This window comes from Entelurus aequoreus, linkage group LG13 (assembly GCF_033978785.1).
Source record: "Entelurus aequoreus isolate RoL-2023_Sb linkage group LG13, RoL_Eaeq_v1.1, whole genome shotgun sequence".
Lineage (NCBI taxonomy): Eukaryota > Metazoa > Chordata > Actinopteri > Syngnathiformes > Syngnathidae > Entelurus > Entelurus aequoreus.
Genome location: NC_084743.1, coordinates 52,453,884 through 52,481,608, shown reverse-complemented (window position 1 = coordinate 52,481,608; position 27,725 = coordinate 52,453,884). Strand labels below are relative to the sequence as shown.

Here is a 27,725-nt window from a genome sequence, read left to right as displayed (position 1 = left end):
AAAAAAAAAAGAGGCAATATATTTTTTTTTTCTTTGAGGAAACACAGAATGTGTTTGTTATGAGGGGAACCAAATACGCGCTTAACGTCACTTGAAACCCGGATCCTATTTTGAGGCGGACAATAACATAGGCTAACTGGCTGGTGGCTAATCGCGAGTGAATATCAGTCATAACTGTGTGAAAACAGCAAGATTAAGCGGGCCCTAGAACTAGGAAAGGGTCCAAAAGGTGAATAAATGTCTGATGCATCAGGTAGGATAAATGTCACATTATTCGGATGACGTCATTTCTTCGCTCTTGTTTAGCTGGCCGTAGCTAGCATAAACGCCAACAATTGATTCCCAAAACTGTTCATTGTGAATTGTTTTACGTTTTTAGGACCTCCTAATAAAAAGGAAGAAGAAGACACTACATCTGAACCAGAGGTAAAAATAATGGATACTTGCATATCCAGCATGCTATCACGAGTAGACATTGTAGCACATATAGTGAAACATGACCTAATTAGTACAATGACGTCGTTTCACTTGTTTGTCTGCTAGGAGCAATCCGACGACAGCAGTGAAGAGGAAGCAGTTGGAAACTCAGAGAGTAAATCATAATATCTTTATTTATTGGTCATCACTGTAGTTATCACCGTGACCTAAGTTGTTTCTTACATTAAATTTGATATATGAGTTGGGAAATTGTGTTGGATGTAAATATAAACGGAATACAATGATTTGCAAATCATTTTCAACCCATATTCAAATTGAATGCGCTACTAAGACAAGATATTTGATGTTCAAACTCATAAACTTTTTTTTTTTTTTGCAAATAATAATTAACTTAGAATTTCATGGCTGCAACACGTGCCAAAGTAGTTGAGAAAGGGCATGTGCACCACTGTGTTACATGGCCTTTCCTTTTAACAACACTCAGTAAACGTTTGGGAACTGAGGAGACACATTTTTTAAGCTTCTCAGGTGGAATTCTTTCCCATTCTTGCTTGATGTACAGCTTAAGTTGTTCAACAGTTCGGGGGTCTCCGTTGTGGTAATTTAGGCTTCATAATGCGCCACACATTTTCAATGGGAGACAGGTCTGGACTACAGGCAGGCCAGTCTAGTACCCGCACTCTTTTACTATGAAGCCACGTTGATGTAACACGTGGCTTGGCATTGTCTTGCTGAAATAAGCAGGGGCGTCCATGATAACGTTGCTTTGATGGCAACATATGTTGCTCCAAAACCTGTATGTACCTTTCAGCATTAATGACGCCTTCACAGATGTGTAAGTTACCCATGTCTTGGGCACTAATACACCCCCATACCATCACTGATGCTGGCTTTTACACTTTGCGCCTATAACAATCCGGATGGTTCTTTTCCTCTTTGGTCCGGAGGACACAACGTCCACAGTTTCCAAAAACAATTTGAAATGTGGACTCGTCACACCACAGAACACTTTTCCACTTCGTATCAGTCCATCTTAGATGAGCTCAGGCCCAGCGAAGCCGACGGCGTTTCTGGGTGTTGTTGATAAACGGTTTTCGCCTTGCATAGGAGAGTTTTAACTTGCACTTACAGATGTACCGACCAACTGTAGTTACTGACAGTGGGTTTCTGAAGTGTTCCTGAGCCCATGTGGTGATATCCTTTACGCACCGATGTCGCTTATTGATGCAGTACAGCCTGAGGGATCGAAGGTCACGGGCTTAGCTGCTTACGTGCAGTGATTTCTCCAGATTCTCTGAACCCTTTGATGATATTACGGACCGTAGATGGTGAAATCCCTAAATTCCTTGCAATAGCTGGTTGAGAAACGTTGTTCTTAAACTGTTCAACAATTTGCTCACGCATTTGTTGACGAAGTGGTGACCCTCGCCCCATCCTTGCTTGTGAATGACTGAGCATTTCATGGAATCTACTTTTATACCCAATAATGGCACCCACCTGTTCCCAATTTGCCTGTTCACCTGTGGGATGTTCCAAATAAGTGTTTGATGAGCATTCCTCAACTTTATCAGTATTTATTGCCACCTTTCCCAACTTCTTTGTCACGTGTTGCTGGCATCAAATTCTAAAGTTATTGATTATTTGCAAAAAAAAAATGTTTATCAGTTTGAACATCAAATATGTTGTCTTTGTAGCATATTCAACTGAATATTGGTTGAAAATGATTTGCAAATCATTGTATTCCGTTTATATTTACATCTAACACAATTCCCCAACTCATAGGGATCAATAAAGTACTTTCTATTCTATTCTATTCCATACTTGCCAACCCTCCCGTTTTTAGCGGGAGAATCCCGTTATTCAGCGCCTCTCCCGACAACCTCCCGGCAGAGATTTTCTCCCGACAAACTCCCGGTATTCAGCCGGAGCTGGAGGCCACGCCCCCTCCAGCTCAATGCGGACCTGAGACTGAGTGGGGACAGCCTATTCTCACGTCCGCTTTACCTCAATATAAATACGCTTGCAAGTTCCGAAACGAATGGAAACAAGAATTTCAGTTCATCCAGGACAGTTCGAAGGGGAAGGTGTATGTTGCCTGTAAATATGTAGAACAGACTTCTCCATTGAACACGGTGGCCGAAATGATTTCTCAGTCATGAACAGAGAAGTTAAACAGGACAATACTGCCATCTAATGGATAGATAATTCAAGTATTTCTTTTATGTAAATAAAATAAATATATATATATAGCTAGAATTCACTGAAAGTCAAGTATTTCATACATATATATGTATATATATATATATATATATATATATATATATATATATATATATATATATATATATATATATATATATATATATGTATGTATATATGTATATATATATGTATATATATATGTATATATATATGTATGTATATATGTATATATATATGTATATATATATGTATATATGTATATATATATATATATATATATATATGTATATATGTATATATATATATATATATATATATATGTATATATATATATGTATATATATATATATGTATATATATATATATATGTATATATGTATATATATATATATATGTATATATATATATATATATATATACAGTGGGGCAAAAAAGTATTTAGTCAGCCACCCATTGACAATCAATGGGTGGCTGACTAAACTGTATATATATATATATATATATATATATATATATATATATATATATACAGAAAACTGTATATATATGTGTATATATATATATATATATATATGAAATATGTATGAAATACTCGAGTTGGTGAATTCTAGCGGTAAATAACCACGCCCCCAACCCCTCCCCCCTCCCCCCTACCCCCCACCTCCCGATATTGGAGGTCTCAAGGTTGGCAAGTATGTTCTATTCTATATGGAAATGGGGTTTGTATTTATTAATGGAAAACCCCTTGAGATGCAGCATTGGGTTTTCATTAGTCAATAAAGTGATTAGTAGTGTTGATTAAACTATTAATTTATATACTATTGTGCAACAATCATAAGCCACCATTAAAAGTGGAGTTAATTTTTTTGCTCTTGTCCCTGTCATCCTGCCAGTGGACTTCCTGCGGAATTTGTTTTCTCGCTCTTTGGGCCTTGGCTCAACAGAAAAGGTTTTGGATGATTTGACTTTGGAAGGAGTGGCGCAATACATTCTAAGTGGCAAATGTGAGTCTCCGTCCGTGCTGTTTCACTTTGTCATCAACTTTTGTGGTGTAAAGTTGACTACAATGTGCTTCTTTACAGGTAAAAATATCATCTGCTTGGCTGGTGCAGGCATATCTACATGTGAGTATTTAAAGGGAAGAGATAGTTGTGTTTAAACAAGGCTTCACTTCAATAACTCAAAATGTGCACAGCGGCTGGGATTCCCGATTTTCGCTCACCCGGTACTGGCCTGTATGCAAACCTGCAGAAATATAACCTTCCATACCCAGAGGCCATCTTCCAGTTAGATTACTTTAAGGTTGGTTGATGTTTTTTTTTGTTAAAAGCAAATGCAACTGACCTAAAATCATAGACTATAACACTGTAGTATGCCTATCATGATTGCTCACAAAATAAATCAAATGACAGTGAAAAGGTAACTTATACACTTTGGACCCCTTTTTTTTATCCTAGAAACATCCAGAGCCCTTCTTTGCCTTGGCCAAGGAGCTTTTCCCTGGAGAATTCAGGGTAAAACCAAGTCAGCCATGATAACATACTGTACATGCCTTGAATTATAACCTCAGCAATGGATTTACTTCAGCTGTGTTTCCTCTTTCTTTTGCTACAGCCGACCGTCTGTCACTACTTCATGAAGCTGCTGAAAGACAAGGGTCTTCTCAAACGCTGCTACACGCAGGCAAGGAGAAAAAAAATCGGGTCTCTTTTTCATACGTCCACCAGTTTCCGTACTAATATTGACTTGTTTGTGACCATTTAGAATATCGACACACTGGAGCGCGTGGCCGGGCTTAAGGGTGGCGATCTGATTGAAGCTCACGGAACGTTTCACAAGTCCCACTGCGTCAAATTCACCTGCCGCAAAGAGTACGACCTGGACTGGATGAAAGGTGTTTATTTAGGTTATTTCCACTTTCAGTTTTGGGACTAAAACTTCCTTCTCTTCGTAGAACAAATCTTTTCGGATGACATTCCAAAATGTGAGAAATGCAACAGTCTGGTTAAACCAGGTCAGTTTCCCCCCCGATTTAATTTTTCTACTGTCCCTTCATCAATCTACCTTACTTTTGACCAAAAACATGTCAGTCATCCTCTGTGCGTCCTCCTTTTCCAAGATATCATCTTCTTTGGAGAGAGCTTGCCTGTGCGGTTCTTTACCTCGATGAAGACGGTGAGCTGACATGAAGGCTGCATTTGCAAAGGATGCGTTGCAAGTTATCTGTTTATTTTCTCTTGGCACATGCAGGACTTCCCCCGCTGTGATCTTCTCATCATTATGGGCACGTCTCTGCAGGTGCAACCTTTTGCAAGTCTGGTCAACAGGTACTGTGAATCATTTAAACTTTTGCTGAATAGTTTGTATCTTTTCTCATTCTCCCTTCCTCTGTTGTTTTTTTCTATTCAGGGTTTCCAAAACCTGCCCCAGGTTGCTCATCAACATGGAAAAAGCCGGCCAGGTGAGGTCCTTACCTTATATCTGATAACTTGGCTCCGATTTATGTAGTATTAATTGTGTGTCTGGTATACTTTAAACCATATTGTTTGTTTAGTCTGACCCTATGCTAGGTATGCTGGGTTTTGGAGGAGGGATGGACTTTGACTCAGATAATGCTTACAGGTAAGATGTGATGCACCTACCGTATTTCTATCCAGCTATTTCACACACCTGTCTGCAGGGGTAGGCGGATCAATACAAATATAAACAGAAACAATACACAATATAGCATCAGTATTTGGTAGTTACTAGAATGCCATCCATCCATCCATTTTCTACCGCTTATTCCCTTCGGGGTCGCGGGGGGCGCTGGAGCCTATCTCAGCTACAATCGGGCGAATGATTAAAGAAATATTTTATATTGTCCCAAAATAAATTTCTATTTTTTAGGAAATAAAATTATTTTTTGTATCCAAACAACAGAATAATAAGTTCTTGTTACATTCTAATAGAACGGTATATGGGTCTGTGTTGCAGCAGAAAGTAACAAGCTAGGAACAGTAAATTAGCAACTAGATGCTTGTAGGATAAGGAAATAGCAAACGGATACCAGGTAGAAGTTTATTTATTTGCAACAGAGAGGTGCACAGGAAGCCGACTAACAAGTAGAGAACGATCCAGCACAAAAGGAGGAACCCAGGTGGAAAAGTTAAGTTAAAGTTAAAGTACCAATGATTGTCACACCCCCTAGGTGTGGTGAAATGTGTCCTCTGCATTTGACCCATCCCCTTGTTCACTCCCTGGGAGGTGAGGGGAGCAGTGGGCAGCAGCGGTGGCCGCGCCCGGGAATCATTGTTGGTGATTTAACCCCCAATTCCAACCCTTGATGCTGAGTGCCAAGCAGGGAGGTAATGGGTTCCATTTTTATAGTCTTTGGTATGACTCGGCCGGGGTTTGAACTCCCACCCTACCGATCTCAGGGCGGACACTCTAACGACAAGACCACAGAGTAGGTAACTAGGTAGCTAATTAATGAGAACCGGTTGTGCTGGCAGGACATGAACAGAAAGTAAAGTGGCTTCAAAACACAAAGACCAAACAGGAAATACTGACCAAACAAGAGCACCAAGACAGGAAGTGATTCCAAAACACAGGAAGTAGAAACTACAAATAAGAGCGCTGGACAGGTATTGAAACACCAAACACAGGAAAACACAAACACGACCAAACTGTCGGTAGCAAGCCTGACATAATAGTTTTAAAGAAATTATACAATATGAAATTGTATTAAATTTAGGAGCCTTTGTAACCTGTTTTAAAATGGTTCTATTATCTATAAATAAGTATATATCAGCACAATATTATAACTATTTCCTTATTCTCTTTTATTACATACAATTGTTTGAGCAAAACAAAGTCAATAGCACACAAAAGCTAAACAAAACCAAATTATACTATCTATTAGACATTCTAACCCTTTTTGCCCTGTATGTGTCCAAGGAATTATTCCATGAATTTGTAAACATTAACAAAAAAACCCTATTTAATATCGCCCTTATCACTCTAGTATCGATCATATACTGATATTACCCTTGCTCTCCACGCTAACAATTCATAGCTTGATCCGCCCTCCTCACATTGTGGCTACAACAATGCTGACACTCCAACAGTTATATTATTATCTCTTAAGACTCTTATGAATATACTCATTAATTTCATGTTAATAACTGCATACTTTCTTCTGTAACCCGTTTCCATCGACACTTCCTGAACTTTTCAATGTACTTATTTCTTATTTTCTTTAAACTAGCTAGCTTAGCTAGCACGCCTGCTCCTGTTTGCTCTCGGTGTGTAACGTGTGTCACGTCCCAATACTTGATAATGACACATAAAATACTAAGAAATGCAGTTTATTTGTGGTAATTTAAGTGATTATTATTAACTTAGGGGAGTGTCTCCACATTGTGTATGGAGATACACAATTAGCTGCTAGCTAGTCAACCGGCAGATTAAAAAAATGCCATATTAGCCAGAGGGTATCAGCGTTTGTGATCAATTTTAAAAGCTGGTAATCGGAAATGATAATAATGTGTATCTTAATGAAAACCTTCCAATACTGATCCGTGGCCGATCGTTCGCCACGTCCCTACAAATAATATATTGTGATATATATCGTTATCGTGATATAGATTTTTAGGCCATATCCTTGCCTACGCAGCAAGCATCTTGACACTTGCATTTTGTTACACTTAGCAAGTTTCCGTTTCGAGTTCAGTCTTAGAAACCTGGATACATAGCTTTCACTACACCGACTATCTCCTCCCCCTGTAAACCCTCCCACATAGGGTGCATGTAACTCTAAAACAAACTTAACGCTGCGTTGGTGCAGACCCTGAAGGCTGTGTTTTCTCATTTTGTAGGAAATAACCTCCTGTGTATAATCGACTCATTAAGAGCGCGTACATCCCTTCTCTACGAACAGACACCTTCTCCGATGTTGGATAAACACTTGAAAATGAAAAATTACTGTTGTAAAGCATTGATAAGTTCCAGCTTCAATAACACTTGCCTTCTTTCTTTAATTACCAATGTACGCTCGTGACAAAGGAATCTAACAAGCTAACTTATCGACGAGAATTGTGGTTGCTCACACTGACAAAAAGCAATAAAAGCAGGGGTGTCCTGAGTGCAGCCCTGGGGCCATTTGTTGTTTTTAATGTCCCAATTTAATGGCTCTGGTTTTATCATTATGTTTGATAAGATGATGAACAGGTAATGCTAACAAACCATTAAGGCCAAGTTGGTGAAAACAATATCTGATGGAGGTAATGATTTGTGTGGCGATTACTGGGATAGGCTCCAGCCCACCCAAACCCCCATCCCCCCTGACTCCCCGCTACCCCAAGAAGGACAATCAGTAGAAAATGGATGGATGGATAATGGATACTGTACTGTACTGATGAATGGATACAGTCACCTTCTGGTATATTCAACCAGAAGATGCCAAAGACAAAGATTATTATTGTCTCTGTTAGAAATTGTTCATTGGTGTGTTTGTTTTGTTTGGAAGATCATTTGATTTACCTCCAGCGATTTTAATTACCATTTGTTAAAGTTAGCAAAATGTATTAAAAAACAATATCCACCTCATTTATAATTGCCTCTTTCCTCAAAACGATTTTAATACAATTATAAAACAAATTGTCCTTCTGACGGCAATTGCAATGTAGTTTTAATTATATTTATACACGTTTAGGTATAAAATCCCAATAGAACATGTCATTTCTAATGTACATTTTTCTGCTTGTATAAAGAACAACATTTCAGTACTGTACCTTCTTTTAAAGGCCTACTGAAATTAATTTTTTTTATTCAAACGGGGATAGCAGATCTATTCTATGTGTCATACTTGATCATTTCGCGATATTGCCATATTTTTGCTGAAAGGATTTAGTATAGAACGACGATAAAGATCGCAACTTTTGGTATCTGATAAAAAAAGGCTTGCCCCTACCGGAAGTAGCGTGACGTAGTCAATTGAACATATACGCAAAGTTCCCTATTGTTTACAATGATGGCCGCATGAAGTGAGAGAGATTCGGACCGAGAAAGCGACGATTTCCCCATTATTTTGAGCGAGGATGAAATATTTTTAAATGAGGAAAGTGCAAGTGAAGGACTAGTGGGGAGTGGAAGATGCTGTGAGAGCCGGGGGTGACCTGATATTCAGCTGGAAATGACTACAACAGTAAATAAACACAAGACATATATATACTCTATTAGCCACAACACAACCAGGCTTATATTTAATATGCCACAAATTAATCCCGCATAAAAACACCTAGGTGTTTGTTATGCTAGCTCCTAGCTACTAGCTCGAGCTAGTTATAGCTCGAGCGGGTAATATGGACGGGATCCTGTATATATAACCCGCCAATACAATTCAAACACCTGCACAACACACACACTCACTCAGCCCAAACAACCGTTCACCTAACCCAAGGTTCATAAAGCTTGTATATTTAATCAAAGTTACGTACATGACACGCACGTACTGGCAAGCAATCAAATGTTTGGAAGCGCGCGGGTGGGACCTGATATTCAGCTGGGAATGACTACAACAGTAAATAAACACAAGACATATATATACTCTATTAGCCACAACACAACCAGGCTTATATTTAATATGCCACAAATTAATCCCGCATAAAAACACCTAGGTGTTTGTTATGCTAGCTCCTAGCTACTAGCTACTAGCTCGAGCTAGTTATAGCTCGAGCGGGTAATATAGACGGGATCCCGTATATATAACCCGCCAATACAATTCAAACACCTGCATAACACACACACTCACTCAGCCCAAACAACCGTTCACCTAACCCAAGGTACATAAAGCTTATATATTTAATCAAAGTTACGTACATGACACGCACGTACGGGCAAGCAATCAAATGTTTGGAAGCGCGCGGGTGGGACCTGATATTCAGCTGGGAATGACTACAACAATAAATAAACACAAGACATATATATACTCTATTAGCCACAACACAACCAGGCTTATATTTAATATGCCACAAATTAATCCTAATGCTAGCTCCTAGCTACTAGCTACTAGCTCGAGCTAGTTATAGCAAGCGATCAAATGTTCGGAAGCGCAGCTGTGTACTCACGTTATCACAACTGTGTATCCAAATCAAAGTCCTCCTGGTAAGAGTCTCTGTTGTCCGAGTTCTTCCATCTTGACTGCATCTTTCGGGAATGTAAACAAAGAAGCGCCGGCTGTGTACGTGTTGTTGCTGACTTCCCTCGCAAAATAGACACTTCGCACCGACAACTTTCTTCTTTGCTTGCTCAGCTTCTTTCTCCATAACGCAATGAACAAATTGCAACAGATTCACCAACACAGATGTCCAGAATACTGTGGAATAATGAGATGAAAACAGAGCTATTTCGTATTGACTTCAATGGTGTCCGAATACTTCCGTTTCAATGATTGACGTCACGCGCATACGTCAACCCTCAGAGGCGTTTCGAACCGGAAGTTTAGCGGGAAATTTAAAATTGCACTTTATAAGTTAACCCGGCCGTATTGGCATGTGTTGCAATGTTAAGATTTCATCATTGATATATAAACTATCAGACTGCGTGGTCGGTAGTAGTGGCTTTCAGTAGGCCTTTAAGATGCTAGATTGGTGGCTGCTACCAATGTTGTTGTTGTTGAACCTAGTTGTGATGTATACTAACTAAGAATTCTGTTAAATGAATGACATGTTACGTCTAAGGTATCACTGAGTTATGAATATTAAGGGTATTATTTGCAACACCGAAGAAGAAAAAATCTACAGTGTGTTATTCAACAGCAAAAATATTTTAGAAAATCGAAGCTACAGGAAATTAAATTAATAATTTATATACAAAACATAGACAGAGGAACATTTTAGCACATTGCTACTCTGCTGCTCCCACCGCTGATATAAAAGAGGATGTAAGTTTTGTTTCCGTCTAAGTGAATTAGTATCAGAAATAGCTGGTAGAAAATGTTTGATCCAGATAATACATGGATGGTTTCTCTTTCCTCCCCAACCAGAGATGTCGCTCATATCAGTACATGCGATGACGGCTGTATGGCACTAGCTGAGCTGCTGGGATGGAAGGTAATATCACTGTTTTTTACTTCTATGTTTCTTCAGTAATTTTTTTAATTGTCAGGCACTTCACTTGCAACAACAATTTAAAGCATTTGTGCTGTGTTGGTGAAAGAAATTACTTTTTCTACTCTTAAAGTGGTACTATGCTATATATATGTGTGTGTATATATATGTATATATATAAATTGTGTGTATGTATGTATATGTGTGTGTACAGTTTATGTATGTGTGTATACAGTATATATATATATATATGTATATGTTTATATATATATATATATGTGTATATATATATATATATATATATATATATATATAAACATATATATATATATATATATATATATATATATATATATATATAAGGCTGTATGTATGGGTGTGCGTGTATGTAGATATATATGTGTATATACTGTATATTTGTCAAAACAAGAGCACTACAACAGAAAGTGATACTAAACACAGGTAAATAATGAACAAATTCCAAACTGTACGCCCCCCTCACATAACGGATTGCAGACGAGGGTTGTACGGTATACCGGTATTAATTAATTAAAATGTTACAATACTGCTTTTGAAAAATACAGATACCGTTTTTTCATCCATATGATGCTGTGCGACGGTGACTACAGAGCCGAGGAGGTGCATGATGTTGAGTTTGTCAAAACACACACACAAAGTGCATACAAGCAATAACATCATGGAGCGGAAGAATGGCAAAAAAAACGTAAATTCTACTGGTTAATGCGTGAAGCGCAATATGGAGGTATTTGGGCTTCAAAACTAAAAACAGGGAGGCGCCACGCTGCAAGAATTGCTTTAAAACGTGCCTCGCCAAATGTGGCGATTAGTATTATCACCTTTGCTTCAAACTTAAAGCATTCAGAGCTGCACAATGAGTTATAAAGAGTGACAGGTAATATTGTAGTTGTTACACCTACATGCAGACCGTATTCGAGGAGCACGGGGAGATATTCCCTCCAGGCCGATGTTTTCGTCTGGGGTAACACCCTTCACTTTAACCGGCAATGGGTCTGGTAAGCTCTGCTTTCAAACGAAGCCGCCGATTATTATTAGTTTTGCAGGACGAAACCGGACCTGTTCATCACTCTACTGCGCAGTGCACAGTGCACACTCCACCCCTCTCTCTTTACTCGCCCACTCACTCACTGACATCACTCAGCCAACACTTTGCCATTCTCGCAAACACACATACGCTACTCTCATAGCATAGTTAACCAGCTCCCCTGCTGTGCACATGTAGATACGTAGCAGACGGCTGCTTGTCTCGATGCCAAATATTAGCGGAGTTAAAACCGCCCAATTAGCTAACTAATGCAAGTGAAATCACTGAATTTTGTAACAAATTACTACAATTTGTGTTGTATCTTTTACAATGTGAGTTTTGCATGCTACATGGCTTATCTGTATACTTTTATCCATAGTTTTGTTTTTAGTATTTACTAATAATCGTATTGTTCTTAAAGTACAGACCAGGAGGTGTAAATCATAAATAATGAAGCATTTAATATAATGTCAATATAGCTTTTTATTTTATTCTAACCTAATCATTGATTATGGCAGACTATATGTACCGGGTAATATGGAAAATTGTAAATTGTTGTTTGAGTGCAACAAGAAAAGCCCAATGTGTTTAATACCTTTTATTTGTTAACCATCTGAAATTGTTCTTTGAGTGCAATAGGAAACATTTGTTTAATGTATCGTAAGATTTTCTGTTAAAATAAAGCCACTATTGACATTTTTTGTAGTTCCCTTTATTTTTAAATTATCGATATACATTTTGGTGCAGGTACCAAATTATTGGTATCGGGACAACCCTATTGCAGACATTATAAGGCGGTCCCAGACAAAACATAAACAATAGGACGCTCAAAAGAAAGGCTCTAATTTTCCAAAATGCACTACCTCGATGCTAATATACTTTGGCTTTGTCATATAAGTGCTACTGGTAAGCATCAGAGACTGAAACTGAGCATTAGACTCAGTAGTGTAAGACAAAATGCTGGACAGTATAGTTATAATAAGCTTATTGTTAAATTTCAAATAAAAAATATATTTTATTGATAAAGAATTAACATTTATTAACACATTAACACATGCCATTGAGTATTTGTATTGATTCCCAGGTACTAGGAATTGGCACCGTATTGGTTCAAATGTGAATGATACCCTCCCTACTTCTCGCACAGCTGTTTTGTGAACAAAGCACAGTTGGACACTGGGATTGTCCAATAGTCATTCAAATATATCCACTATCTAATTCTTCTTTACTGTTCGCTAATAGCCATTAGCATGTAACCGCTTGAGAAGGTGTCGTCCACTGACCAATTGCAACAGAGTAGGCTTGGTCAGGAAAAGAGGAGAGAATGCAGATTTACCCAGTATCAATCCAAATTCAATCAAAGTTTATTTATATAGCTCTAAATTACAAGTGTCTCAAAGGGCTGCACAAGCAACAACGACATCCTCGACTCAGATCCCACATTAGAGCAAGAAAAACTCAACCCAATGGGATACAATGAGAAACCTTGGAGGGGACCGCAGATGTAGGGCACCGCAGATGTGGGGGACCCCTAACCCACTCCCACTATGAACTCCCACCACTTGAGTGGAGACAAGTCCCCAACCAATGCACAAATGAGTGGTCCACCCCGGGTACCGACTTTAAACAGCTAGCGCGTCATCTGTGGTTATCTAATAACCTCTCCACGCAGGAGAGGGGGGCAGAGCAGAAAAGAGACGGCAGATCAACTGGTCTAAAAGGGGGGTCTATTTAAAGGCTAGTGTATACATATGAGTTTTAAGATGGGACTTAAATGCTTCTACTGAGGTAGCATCTATAACAGTACACATTAGGATTATGGAGTATTTTTGTTTTTATAGTGCTGGGATCCAGTAGCATAGTATAGGACCCCCTTAAGTACAACTAAAACATTGTATGAACGAACTGAATGAAAATGTAGTATTTCAAATGTATACTCTTGCTTGTACAGCTTTATGTCGTACAAAGTTTGTACTCTTTCCTGCTGCCTGATTCACTTCAACATATTTACCAATAGGCGTCGTTATTTTGCTCCAGTTGTGTAGTAGAAGAAAACATATAGTTTTTTTCATTACAATAGGATGGACCTTATATATCCCACAATGTGGAAATTCTGTGGTTGCAGTGCAGATTTACATACGGTAAAAAAGTAAAACGTAATAAAAACAATACAAAAACTAAATACGAGTAAAGATAATGATAATAACCCTATTGCATGCTAAATGATTGCACTATTTACAAATTATAAAACAACAACACCAAATAGGTTATTTCTATTTTGGTGAATTTTAGATTGATATATGTTGGAAATATGGCTTAGTTTAAAGGACATATTGTCAGTTTCTTGTAAATGCACACCAGCAACAGAAACCACAGACAGCTTCAAATGCACCCTCTGTGTTCCTGTGCTCTGTGGTCGCCCGTCACCACTGCCGAGGGTCTTCTCAGTATTGCACTGTTAATATTGCACCCAATTGTTGGTTCTTGTGTATGACATCCGTGTCAGTTTGAGTCACCAAAAGTTGTCTCGTGTCACCAGGCTGAGCTGGAAGAATTAGTCAAGCGAGAGCATGCCAGAATCGACGCTCAGGGCGTGGAAGGAAAGTCGAGCCAGAGCCAAGGAGCAAGCTCTTCTTCAGTGGCACCAGAGTCCAAATAAGAAGTGTAATCCTTAAGAAAGCTAGATGATGGTAGAAGTTGTCCTTTGAAAGGAGATTATTATGGCTATATTTATTGTTCACAAATGAAGCTCTGTGTAAACTAACATGCTCTAAACTGCATTTGTTTTGCACTTCAATGAAACATCTTATGTCTGTTCAGTTTTTTTTGATACCGTATACCACACAGCTGTTTATTTTCCTGTGAGGTGTGCCAATAGATTTTAGTGAGTTGACTGTGATGGGTACTCAAGATCAAAACATCTATCGATCTAATTGAGTGCAGATTTACTGATGCTTATCATGGCCATTCCACTGCATCGGTTGCATTTGTGTCCCTAGGAAATAAAATGCATATAAATTCCCGATGAAATTAATATATTTTTTTTACTAAGCGGATTGAATCGATTGCATATTTACCTAAAAAAATGTAAAATATTGATTTAAAGTACTTTGACTTCACCATGAAATATAATACCTGTAATTTATAATACATGCATAATATTTTGTATCAATCACTATTATTATTGAAATATTTTTTAATATTATTATTAATAATAATATCATGCAATCTTTATTTTACTTTTTTATTTTATTTTCATTCTCTTTGACTAATCCCAATGGGAACAAAAAAAAACATTACATTTAATTATATTAAGTCCATGCTCAATAAAAATTAAGTCAATAAATAAATGGTATTTTTTATATGCGTTACTTCCGATGTTCAACAATATGTTTTATTTAAAAACAGCAATTTGGTTATATTTCACAACTAAGTCGTCACTGTTACCCTAACTAAATTTGGAATATTCAACAAGTAACATGATCCACAGGAAGTTGCATAATTCAGCTCCTATTCAAGCCATGGGACCGCCAAAAGTAGGTCCACTCATTTATGTTTCTGTATTTCCGAAGATACTGTTAACGACAGAGCGGGGGGTAAAATTGTAATCATTGAATAATTTTGATTTGCTATTTTTGAAACATCTGATTAGCATAAATGCTATGTAAATGTTGTGTATTTGCTAATTGTATGCTAAAAACTCACTCCTGTTATTTTCGGTCGTGGCATTTTAGGCTCGTTTTGGCTAATAGACATTTTGTGTAGTTCATTAGATTGAAAGTTGAAAAAAAGACAGACAATAGGTTTATTTTAGGAGAATTACAACAACTAAGTAATATGGTGGAATCTTATAACCAGTCTGCTTGGTTTGATCTAACATTGTTTCTCTTGTTACAGTCAAAAATAATTATGTAATGGACTAACAATGAACAATTTTGTACTGTAAGTAAAGTGAGGTGGGTCGTCAGTAAGAACAGTGCAATCTTTAATCTTTTGGGGTGGGGGGGGTGATGTGGCAGTTTTGAAATATTTAATTTGCTTGGACAGAAATTGCAATATTCAACAACACATTATGTGTGTTCAATACAAATATTGACAAAAAAATTACAATGCGATGTAACATCTGTTTAATGAGTGAACTCAATATTACCATATATGTGCAAAACAATGCATAAATAAAGTCTGGCAATAAATTTTACTTTTTTTAAACTAATTTATGTTTCTTGTCTTATTGAAGATGTCTGCTTTATTGTTCAACCGCATGCATTTAACCACTTGTGTGAGTGATAAGCCCTGATTTAGGTCACACAACCACTAAAAACATTCTAATAAAGCCAGGGTGAAATGTACAGTGCAAAATTCCACTCAGTGAACTTTCTCACAGCAATCAATTTTCAAAACAGTAAATAGAATGAGCAGCACAATTAGGGGGATTACACTAAAAATATAAAACCGATTTTTATCAAACATTGTAAAGGGGTGACAAGGGTCAAAGAAAAATTGCATTTTGATGAGCTTCTGGATAAAGAAGTTATTCCCAGAACGTGTTACTACAGTTCGAGCCACTTAGAATTTGGTTTGTTATCCTCCATTAATCAGGAAGTGGTCTACATCTGACATTTGTGTGATGTAAAAGTAGTTCTTAAACAACATTTCTAATGGAGATGTAAGACTTTTGCGCAGTTGATTTTTAATGCCTTCTTCTTTGGTTGTTGAATTCTAAGGACTATGCTCGCATCTGTCGAAATAGTTTGGGAAAATGTCCTTCTGTGCTGCACCATGACGGTGCATAAAAAAGGCCTGGTTGGACAAGTTTAGCCTGAAAGAACTTAACCAGCTCCCTAGTTAGTTAACTATATCCATATCTAGATTTGTAGTGAACATTTGCATGACTTTATATCTTCCTGCCAAGTCTGGGAACATGTCAGCAACACTAAGCTTACTTTGTTGAGCATTTAATATGTAAGTTGAGTTTGTGGGAGCCACAAAAGAATATAATACAGTAAATTACAATATAATATTGTTCATAATTATCACCTCAACATCTCAGAACATACACTGAAATGTTTGAAATCACATTTAAAAAAACAAAACACTGTAAAAGAATTAAAAGATTAATATTAAAGCTAAACCAAATCTTGTCTAGGGCCACAGAAAGCCATAAGCCTCTGTGAAACTTCAATGTAATGCATCTTGTAGGCAATAAAGCCGGGCCTTCAAAATAAAAGCACATCGGTAAAATAACACGTTTGCACCACAGTGGACATTCAGGTTGTTCCCCATCACAATTTGACATATTTTTCTGGAAAATGTCCTTTTTTTTCTCCAAATACAAATGTTGACAGGTACAGTACTTTTAAGAATGAAATAATATAGTTTTATCAATGCAAATATATGCTAGTAACATAACAAAGGCTTTGAGATCATGCAACCGAAACTAGTGTCTCTATATGCATTGATGACGTATATTTGTTGCTGCCTCTAAAGAAAGACAATACAACAGGACCCATTTTGTATGTCATGCTGCAGGGCGAACCGCAGAGAGAGAAACCACAAGTGAACAGTTTGACTTTAAACTGCAAGCACGTTAAAAGGACAGACGCACCAAGTGACAGTTGTTCATTCGTTGCTTTCTTGGAAGATTTCTGACAACACCGTTAGCTTCCCATTTTTCAGTCTGTGCTGAAATAGATTGTGCCATGCAGAAAGGAAGAGAGGCTTGCATCACGTGGAGACGTTTGAGTATAGATGAAGTGAAATAGCCACAAAGCATGTAAGTACAACAAAAGATTACAGTTTGTGACACAATCTGATTTTTTTTTGTCATTTCTCTGCTTGTGCACACACAGCATCAGGGGTGGCGCAAGGGTCGTTTGTAAAGCAACATGCACGTGTCCAGGGCGGATCCCTGTCCAGTTAACGGGACAGCAGCCATTCCAAGGAGGCGCAGCATGAGGAACATGTCTCTCCTGGAGCACCTGCGAGGCTGTCAGAGAGGCTGGTGCCCTGTGGCGCCCTGGGATAGAGCGAAGGCCCACTCTGCCCTCTGTGGGACGCCTGCTGGGGTGAGCTGCTATTGGTTTACATGAGAATGTATTTCTATTAATAGGGCTGTCAAACGATTAAAATATATATTGCGATTAATCACGGTTTGTTCATAGTTAACTCAAAATTAATTGCGATTAATTGCAAGTATAATTTTTCATCATTATTTAGGTGTATCTAGACCAGTGGTTCTTAACCTTGTTAGAGGTACCGAACCCCACCAGTTTCATATGCGCATTCACCGAACCCGGTGGCAGAGGGGTTAGTGCATCTGCCTCACAATACGAAGGTCCTGAGTAGTCGTGAGTTCAATACCGGCCTCGGGATCTTTCTGTGTGGAGTTTGCATGTTCTCCCCGTGACTGCGTGGGTTCCCTCCGGGTACTCCGGCTTCCTCCCACCTCCAAAGACATGCACCTGGGGATAGGTTGATTGGCAACACTAAATTGGCCCTAGTGTGTGAATGTGAGTGTGAATGTTGTCTGTCTATCTGTGTTGGCCCTGCGATAAGGTGGCGGCTTGTCCAGGGTGTATCCCGCCTTCCGCCCGATTGTAGCTGAGATAGGCTCCAGCACCCCCCGCGACCCCGAAGGGAATAAGCGGTAGAAAATGGATGGATGGATAGACCAGTGGTTCTTAACCTTGTTGGAGGTACCGAACCCCACCAGTTTCATATGCGCATTCACCGAACCCTTCTTTAGTGAAAAATATATATATACACTACCGTTCAAAAGTTTGGGGTCACATTTAAATATCCTTATTTTTGAAGGAAAAGCACTGTACTTTTCAATGAAGATAACTTTAAACTAGTCTTAACTTTAAAGAAATACACTCTATACATTGCTAATGTGGTAAATGACTATTCTAGCTGCAAATGTCTGGTTTTTGGTGCAATATCTACATAGGTGTATAGAGGCCCATTTCCAGCAACTACCACTCCAGTGTTCTAATGGTACAATGTGTTTGCTCATTGGCTCAGAAGGCTAATTGATGATTAGAAAACCCTTGTGCAATCATGTTCACACATCTGAAAACAGTTTAGCTCGTTACAGAAGCTACAAAACTGACCTTCCTTTGAGCAGATTGAGTTTCTGGAGCATCACATTTGTGGGGTCAATTAAACGCTCAAAATGGCCAGAAAAAGAGAACTTTCATCTGAAACTCGACAGTCTATTCTTGTTCTTAGAAATGAAGGCTATTCCACAAAAGTGTTTGGGTGACCCCAAACTTTTGAACGGTAGTGTATATTTTTTTCAAATTCAAGAAAAAGTTGTATGTTTTTTTACTGGTGCACAAAATGAACCGTGCATGTACATCACCTTGTTCAAAGAACAAAACCAACACAGTGCATGAACTCACAACAAATTACACACCTTACACACATTACCATGAATTGATTAACGTGGACCCCGACTTAAACAAGTTGAAAAACTTATTCGGCTGTTACCATTTAGTGGTCAATTGTAATGTTGTCTGTCTATCTGTGTTGGCCCTGCGATGAGGTGGCGACTTGTCCAGGGTGTACCCCGCCTTCCGCCCGATTGTAGTTGAGATAGGCTCCCGCGACCCCGAAGGGAATAAGCGGTAGAAAATGGATGGATGTACGGAATATGTACTGTACTGTGTAAACTGTACCGTGTATTCTCTTCCTTTGCAATCTGCTAGTAAAATTTTAAATCAATCAATCAAAAAACCTGCAAATCAGATGGAAAATTAGAGGGAACATTGTTTGGGGGTGTCCATAATACGCTGATAGGGAGAAGTTTTTATTTACACGATAAGTCGGATGTGTTTTTACCTCCGTGGCAGAGGCTCTGCCGAACCCCTGAGGCCGACTCACCGAACCCCTAGGGTTCGATCGAACCCAGATTAAGAACCACTGATCTAGACAGATCTTTTTCAAGTTTTAAATACCATGACTAAACATTAGTTTACTTTAATGAAATGTTTGTTTAAACATTATGCTTTTTTAAACAGCTCAACACAAAAATACATATACATGCTTTTAATGACTATAAAAAAGTGTTGTTGTCTTGCTAGATTTTGTATTTTGTAGGATTACAGAATTTGTATTGCTGCTGTAGAAGCACTTGAATTTAGATTGATTCATTGATTGATTGATTGAGACTTTTATTAGTAGATTGCACAGTACAGTACATATTCCGTACAATTGACCACGAAATGGTAACACCCCAATACGTTTTTCAACTTGTTTAAATCGGGGTCCACGTTAATCAATTCATGGTAGATGAGGAGCAACACAATATTTAGACAGCAGGTTCACGCATCAATTGTTATGATCATGCTTTGAATTTCAAAGGCGGTAATGTAATCTCTATCTCTTATATTTCTACCTAAAAAATGCTTCTGATATTCTGTACATTGCATGTTGTACAAGTTTATTGCATTCATATCTCTGCATGACAATGTTTTAACCTTCTCTATTTATTATCAAAATGTAATATTCAGCCTGCTAAAAAATTATGTAATTGCGAACTATCAATCAGAACCGGTTATAGAAGAATATACACTTTAGTTAAATCTGCCAGAAAACATTTATTTTGGTACAAGTATCACAGATTACATTACAAACATTTTTTACAAAGCATGATCCTAATGTAAGACAATTTTTCAGTTTGTTTTAGTAGTTTGACCGGATTTGACACATAGCATTATTATTGTGAAGCCGGAAGTGTGGGATTGGTTTGAGAAGAGGTGTCTTGACTCTAGACTTCCTCTCTACCGTCTGTTTTTCTGCTGAGCTTTTATTCCATCTTACTACAGTGGTTAGTGTAACAATCTACATTTTATGTTATCAATGCACTCAACCGTATTCAAAACATGGAAGTAAAGCTCTACCTCCCTTCCAGCATGCGTTCGCTCCGATGATGTCGTCTCACTGCCATCGAAGATAAATAGTCTTGTCCTGTCAGGAGAACGACTTGCCATGGCTTTTGACCTGAGATTTTCATAATGTCCCCATTTCTTTGTGCATTTCTGCTCGCAATTTTCGAGCTTGTGGCTCAACAGTAACTGAACGTTATTACGTTTTCTCACGCTAGGGAATAGACCGAGGTTCAAAAATGAGCATACTTGCCAACCCTCCCGAATTTTCCGGGAGACTCCCGAAGTTCAGCGCCTCTCCCGAAAACCTACCGGGACAAATATTCTCCCGAAAATCTCCCGATTTTCAGCCGGAGCTGGAGGCCACGCCCCCTCCAACTCCATGCGGACCTGAGTGAGGACAGCCTGTTTTCACGTCCGCTTTCCCACAATATAAACAGCGTGCCTGCCCAATCACGTTATTCCATACGAGGCGTCCGGCATACCGCCAATGAGCATGGTGCAGATGGAGAAGATCTTCTCGGCGTCCGTGTTGGCGCACACGTTGCCAAAGCTGACGCTGGTCAGGCTGCTGAGGGTGAAGTAGAGGGCGGCGATGTACGAGCTGCGCACCGAAGGGCCGCCGACCGTGTTGTTGACGTAGGGCATCTCCAGGCGTTTGCCCAGCTCATGGAGCCATCCTTGGGGAAGAGACGGGAGGACAACAGGGTGACAAGAACTAAATCATCCAGTCTAGAGATAAATTGTATTATTATGTTTATCTTACCTAAAAATAAATATATTTATTAATTTTTTTTTTTAAAAACTAAATACATTTTTACTATATTTTGCTAAAAACATCAAAATTAATTCTATTTTTATTTGTATTTTTTCTGACTCCTTATTACATCCAGCCATAGAATTATACATTAAAATAAACATATTTGAAATAATTAATTTTAAATGATCATAATAATTCATTTAAAATGACCATATTTAATTATTAAAATAATTGCTTGTTTATCAACAACTTTAGCATTTTATTCATTACATTTTGAAGCCCTCAGAAGCCCAGTTATGTTATATTCCTTAAGATTTATTTATGCAAGAAGTATCAATTATCTAAACACTGTTTTGTTTGCATATTTTCAGGATGTATATATATATATATATATATATATATATATATATATATATATATATATATATATATATATATATATATATATATATATATATATATATATATATATATGAAATACTTGACTTGGTGAATTCTAGCTGTAAATATACTCCTCCCCTCTTAACCACGCCCCCCCTCCCCCCCACCTCCCGAAATTGGAGGTCTCAAGGTTGGCAAGTATGAAAATGAGTCAGAACACATGCACGTTTCAAAAAATTATCGCAGTTGAAAGAATTTGTAGTCAACGCATTATCGTGTTAACTTTTACAGCCCTAATTTCTATTGATATTGTGACCTTAAAATACCAGTAAAGTGGAAAGGCAAGATGCCTCTATATTGAAGCTATCATCACATATATCTGATTTATGACACCTAAAGACTTCCAAAGTTTACAAATAAATAGATATGATAGAAGTAGTTTCAATCTCACAGAGATTCCCAAAGGGATTTAATTAAGATTAAAGATTAAAGTACCAATGATTGTCACACACACACTAGATGTGGTGAAATTTGTCCTCTGCATTTGACCCATCCCCTTGGGGAGCAGTGGGCAGCAGCTGCGCCGCGCCCGGGAATCATTTTGGTGATTTAACCCCCAACTCCAACCCTTGATGCTGAGTGCCAAGCAGGGAGGGAAACGGGTCCCATTTTTATAGTCTTTGGTATGACTCGGCTGGGATTTGAACTCCAACCTACCGATCTCAGGTGAGGAAGCCAGTTATGTGATCGCGTGACGTTGCGCTAGAAAACAAAGATCCCTTCCCCATCAACAACAATGCAAATCAAGCAGACTTTGTGAGAGCCAACAACGATAACTTTGCGAAAAATTATGATACAGGACCTTATATTTTTGAACCCGAACACAAAGAGTTATGAGTTATAGGTTTTAGAAAGCAGAGTGCTGAACGGATGCAGCTTTATTGTGACACTAGCATCCGCAGCATTGCTAGTTGCTGAACATACAAACTAACAGTGATTGTCAAGCTACTTGGAAATTGTAGTAAGCTAAGCTACAAGTTACTCTCAATCAAATGTAGCTCAGCTACAGTGGAAGCTATCCCTGAAGAATTGTAGCAAACTACACTACAAACTGCACAAAAGCAAAAGTAGCTTACTACATCAAAGCTACATTTAAACGGCATTTATATTTATGAGCCCACATTTATAATATCAATGTTAATGTAACTGAGAGTGTACAAATAAGGGTCCATTAATATTAACTATCTGTCATTTAGTTGGGGACAGCCGACATCCATTCTTTTTTTTGAGTCGTCAGCTTGAAGCGCCCCTCTGTCTCCGACTCCCTCGTCCTCATGTGACATGCGTGACTCTTATGATTTTGCTTACTATTTTCGATGGCCCGCCTTATCTTGCTTCTGATTGGCCAGTCCGTAATGTTTTGCCCTAACCTTAGCCAATTGTGACTCATCACACGAACACCAACCAATCATCATGGATTTTCTCCGTATGGATGGATGTTCTCATACATCCAGGTCATTGTATTTTCTCCATATTTTTTCGGCCTAGATTAGCAGTCCATTTTCTCTCTTTGTAGCTTGCAGCTTTGATGTAAACTACCTAGCTACATGGGTCTAAGGCCATGTCTACACTAAGTCGTTTAACCCCTTAAACAAATAATTATTTAGCCTAAGCCCCGTTTCAGCCACAATAAACCAGCGTTTGAGGTCCCCCTCCTCGGACAAATTTTTACACGGGTAAGTCAGCTGTGCAATTCTTGAATCTCCGGCACTTAGCTTTGTATGGACTCATTGATCGTTTACAAAGTGAGTTCGGAGAGGAAGTGACGCCAGAAAGACCGCGCACCACACAGGAAGTGACGCCAGAAAGTCCGCGCCACACACAGGCACGGACATAACAAAGATGGAGGCGGATCATCCAGACATGCCCGTCTTTCTTCTTCTTGTACATAAATATAGCTCTTTTAAAATAACTTCACAGTCAAGTAAAGTCCTCTACTTGACTTTTTGTTTTTTTTCTCCGCGTATGCGTACTCGGTTGCGTTGCGCCGGCGGCCGGAGGGGTGCGGGGGTCTTAAACGGTGGCATTGTTGTGTGTGGACACGGGTAAGGTTAGGTGTGATTTACCCTGGATAACCTTATCCTGCCTAAAAGTAGCTAAGTTACAGAAAAAGATACCATACCTGCCAACCTTGAGACCTCCGAATTCGGGAGATGGGGGGGAGGTGTTCCAATCATTTTGGAACTTGCAAGCGTATTTCTTCTTCTTACTCGTCATCGCCATGTCTCTTCTTCGTTATTCTGCTTCGTCTCCTTCTTGTTGCGTGTGCAGTCGTGCACTGAGCTCCAAAAGCCGTAGATGTTATTGTAGCGTCCCGGAAGAGTTAGTGCTGCAAGGGGTTCTGGGTATTTGTTCTGTTGTGTTTATGTTGTGTTACGGTGCGGATGTTCTCCCGAAATGTGTTTGTCATTCTTGTTTGGGGTGGGTTCACAGTGTGGCGCATATTTGTAACAGTGTTAAAGTTGTTTATACGGTCACCCTCAGTGTGACATGTATGGCTGTTGACCAAGTATTCACTTGTGTGTGTGTGTGTGTGCTTGAAATTAACGTTATCATTAAACCAGTTAAAAGATCATACAACGTGTCAGTGTTTCTTGGCATCTTCGAGTAAAGACCATTGTTAAACCCGTCCAACGCTACATTATTATGTGACGCTGTTTATATGGAGGAAAAGCAGACGCCTGGACAGCATGCGGCTGTTAAGGGGTGAAGGTTTCAGGTGAGAGAGGACGCTAAAGGCAATGCCTTAAATATTGTTGTCCGGGTGGAAATCGGGAGAATGGTTGCCCCTGGGAGATTTTCGGGAGGGGCACTGAAATTCGTGAGTCTCCCGGGAAAATCGGGAGGGTTGGCAAGTATGAAAGCTACTCATTAAAAAAAAGTAGCCAAGCTACTGGAAAATGTAGTTAAGTTACATAGCACAGTTACATGTAGCTTGTTACTGCCCATCACTACAAACTAACCATATTAAACCATAATAAAACAAACACTTACTGTAATATTTCCACTCCCGCTGGGATGCCGGCCGACGGGACGCTTACATAATCCTGTTTAGATGAAGATTCAATCACAATCCCCACAAAGGGTTAGGAAAAAGTTGCTGAAACAAGCGTCTTTTTGTGCCATCCTCGCCATCTCGGGAGATGTGAAAGTCGACCAGCCTGTCGGTCCATTGCCATATTTGTCTACTACCAGGTGAGAGATGCATGAATTATAATCTAGAATTTACTTTTAGCAAGTTTGAGACGAAGCAAAAGCAGCCGCCGGCTTATAGTGTGTCGACAGCAGCAGCGTAAGCTAGCATTAGCTCACAGCTATCAATGCGCCGCTAAAATAGTCTGTATGCGTTGGCGCTTATAGTAACAAGATAACTCATATTTGGTTAAATTTCAGGTCATGACATGTGAGTAAGAGTATTGTTGGTGGTTTCTGGATGTTTTTAGAGAGAATATAATGACCGCAACAGAGGACCCTCGATCTGTTGACTTAATTGTTAGCTATTTATTTACAATTTTGAATGCATAAAAAAGCCAAGCATATGTGTTTTTGTCTTATATAAGGACTATGAATGATAAACAGCACACCTCTTTCCAATTTTTTTCATATTTCCAGTGTGTCTGATCTGATAATATGGTCAGAGCGCAGAAGCGTTCCCATTGTAATGTCAATCTACAAAAATTACAGAAGGTGTTGGGAGCGGAATATTCAAAATTGCTGACTGAATTTGTGGAATTTTGGGACATTTTACAAAACCCAAAACCAGTGAAGTTGGCACGTTGTGTAAATCCTAAATAAAACAGAATACAATGATTAGCAAATCCTTCTCAACTTATATTCAATTGAATAGACTTCAAAGACAAGATATTTAATGTTCGAACTGAGAAACTTAATTTTTTTTTTGCAAATAATCATTAACTTAGAATTTAACACGTTACAAAAAAGTTGGCACAGGGGCATTTTTACCACTGTGTTACATGGCCTTTCGTTTTAACAACACCCAGTAAACGTTTGGGAACTGGGGAGATCAATTTTTGAAGCTTTTCAGGTGGAATTATTTCCCATTCTTGCTTGATGTACAGCTTAAGTTGTTCAACAGTCCGGTGTCTCCGTTGTGGTATTTTAGGCTTCATATTGTGGCACACATTTTCAATAGGAGACAGGTCTGGACTACAGGCAGGCCAGTCTAGTACCCACACTCTTTTACTAAGAAGCCACGCTGTTGTAACACGTGCAGAATGTGGCTTGGCATTGTCTTGCTGAAATAAGCAGGGGCGTCCTTGAAAAAGAAGTTGCTTGGATGGCACATATGTTGCTTCAAAACCTGTATGTACCTTTCAGCATTAATGGTGCCTTCACAGATGTGTAAGTTACCCATGCTTTGGGCACTTATACACCCCCATACCATCACAGATGCTGGCTTTTGAACGTTGTGCCTATAACAGTCCGGATGTTTCTTTTCCTCTTTGTTTCCGGAGGACACGACGTCCAGTTTCCAAAAACAATTTGAAATGTGGACTCGTCAGACCACAGAACACTTTTCCACTTTGCATCTATTCATATTAGATGAGCTAGGGCCTAGTGAAGCCGGTGCCGTTTCTGGGTGTTGTTGATAAATGGCTTTCGCTTTGCATAGTAGAGTTTTAACTTGCACTTACAGATGTAGCGACCAACTGTAGTTACTGACAATAGTTTTCTGAAGTGTTTCTGAGCCCATGTGGTGATATCTTTTACACACTGATGTCGCTTTTTGATGCAGTACCGCCTGAGGGATTGAAGGTCAAGGCTGGGATCTGCTTTTATACCCAATCATGGCAACCAACTGTTCCCAATTAACCTGTTCACCTGTGGGATGTTCCAAATAAGTGTTTGATAAGCATTCCTGAACTTTCTCAGTCTTTTTTGCCACTTGTGCCAGCTTTTTTGAAACATGTTGCAGGCATCAAATTCCAAAATAGCTAATATTTGCAAAAAATACCAAAGTTTTCCAGTTCGAACGTTAAGTATCTTGTCTTTGCAGTCTATTCGATTTAATATAGGTTGAAAACGTTTTGCAAATCATTGTATTCTGTTTTTATTTACGATTTACACAACGTGCCAACTTCACTGGTTTTGGGTTTTGTAGACGGTATTTTCACATACTTTGCAGATTGTAAATACAATTGGCTATGGTTTAATGGATACAATGAAACACAAATAAGCATATAAAAAGCAAATTGTTTTTTCCACTCTACAGGTACTTTAAAGGAGCAAAAATAAAAATATATATAAACATCTGTTCCGATACAATACAGTTCTAAACCACTACAAAAAACAATCAAAGAAGTGCATCTTGCTGCTTAAGTCCTAACTAGGTTATCTGTCCGTATTTCTTTTCAAAAAAATGCACTAGACAAATGCATTTTGTTGTGCTAAAGTAGATTTCTGCAACTGCACAAGCTGCTACTATAAAAGGACATGCTGTTCTTTGACAAACAACTATAGTTCCTTTTTTCTGTTTGGCATCCAATGACAGAACATAAGTTGATTGCACAAGTAGTAGAATACAAGAGCAAAGCATTGACATATCACGCTGAGCGAGGATGTGAGGACCAACAAGGTAGAGTCTGCATTTATATTTGATTTTACAGCACGTTACTAACCCCAAATGCAAAGTGGTCGCAAGCATGAATGCATGTCTTACAGTGTGTAGTGTGGAAGGAAATACGAGAAGAGGCTGGCTTAGATCATGTTTTTAGAAGGTATTTTTTTGCTATTCTGTTGAGTTCATGCAGTCAGTACGGAAACTGGATTCTCGTGAGCACAAAGCCACTTCCTGTTTAAGTGCAATTAAGGCCACGTGCAAA

General features: G+C 38.7%; 2 protein-coding genes across 4 annotated transcripts in view; both read left to right on the top strand.

The window, feature by feature from the left end:
• The first annotated feature begins 74 nt into the window (after positions 1–74).
• On the top strand, positions 75–16,006 carry LOC133663905 (NAD-dependent protein deacetylase sirtuin-2-like). Of its 2 annotated transcripts, none has more exons than XM_062068633.1 (16): positions 75–253; positions 380–426; positions 544–592; positions 3,534–3,644; positions 3,723–3,764; positions 3,836–3,942; positions 4,098–4,154; positions 4,255–4,323; positions 4,405–4,534; positions 4,595–4,654; positions 4,760–4,815; positions 4,891–4,967; positions 5,050–5,101; positions 5,195–5,262; positions 10,667–10,733; positions 14,333–16,006. In XM_062068633.1, exons 1-16 carry the CDS (start codon positions 238–240, stop codon positions 14,450–14,452), a joined length of 1,128 nt encoding a protein of 375 aa, XP_061924617.1. In that variant the 5' UTR covers positions 75–237; the 3' UTR covers positions 14,453–16,006. The 2 variants fall into 2 exon arrangements, with proteins under 2 accessions (XP_061924617.1, XP_061924618.1); XM_062068634.1 differs by having other exon boundaries at positions 79–229.
• A 1,401-nt stretch (positions 16,007–17,407) lies between these two features.
• The window catches only part of LOC133663904 (ras and Rab interactor 2-like), a 41,985-nt gene continuing 31,667 nt past the window's right edge, over positions 17,408–27,725 (top strand). The window contains exons 1-2 of one of the 2 annotated variants that reach the window (XM_062068631.1): positions 17,408–17,566; positions 17,643–17,858. In XM_062068631.1, the coding sequence (XP_061924615.1) occupies positions 17,679–17,858 (180 nt within the window). In that variant the 5' untranslated portion in view covers positions 17,408–17,566; positions 17,643–17,678. Of the gene's footprint in view, positions 17,567–17,642; positions 17,859–27,391; positions 27,479–27,725 lie in introns of those variants that run through there. The other variant, XM_062068632.1, reaches the window with a different exon arrangement.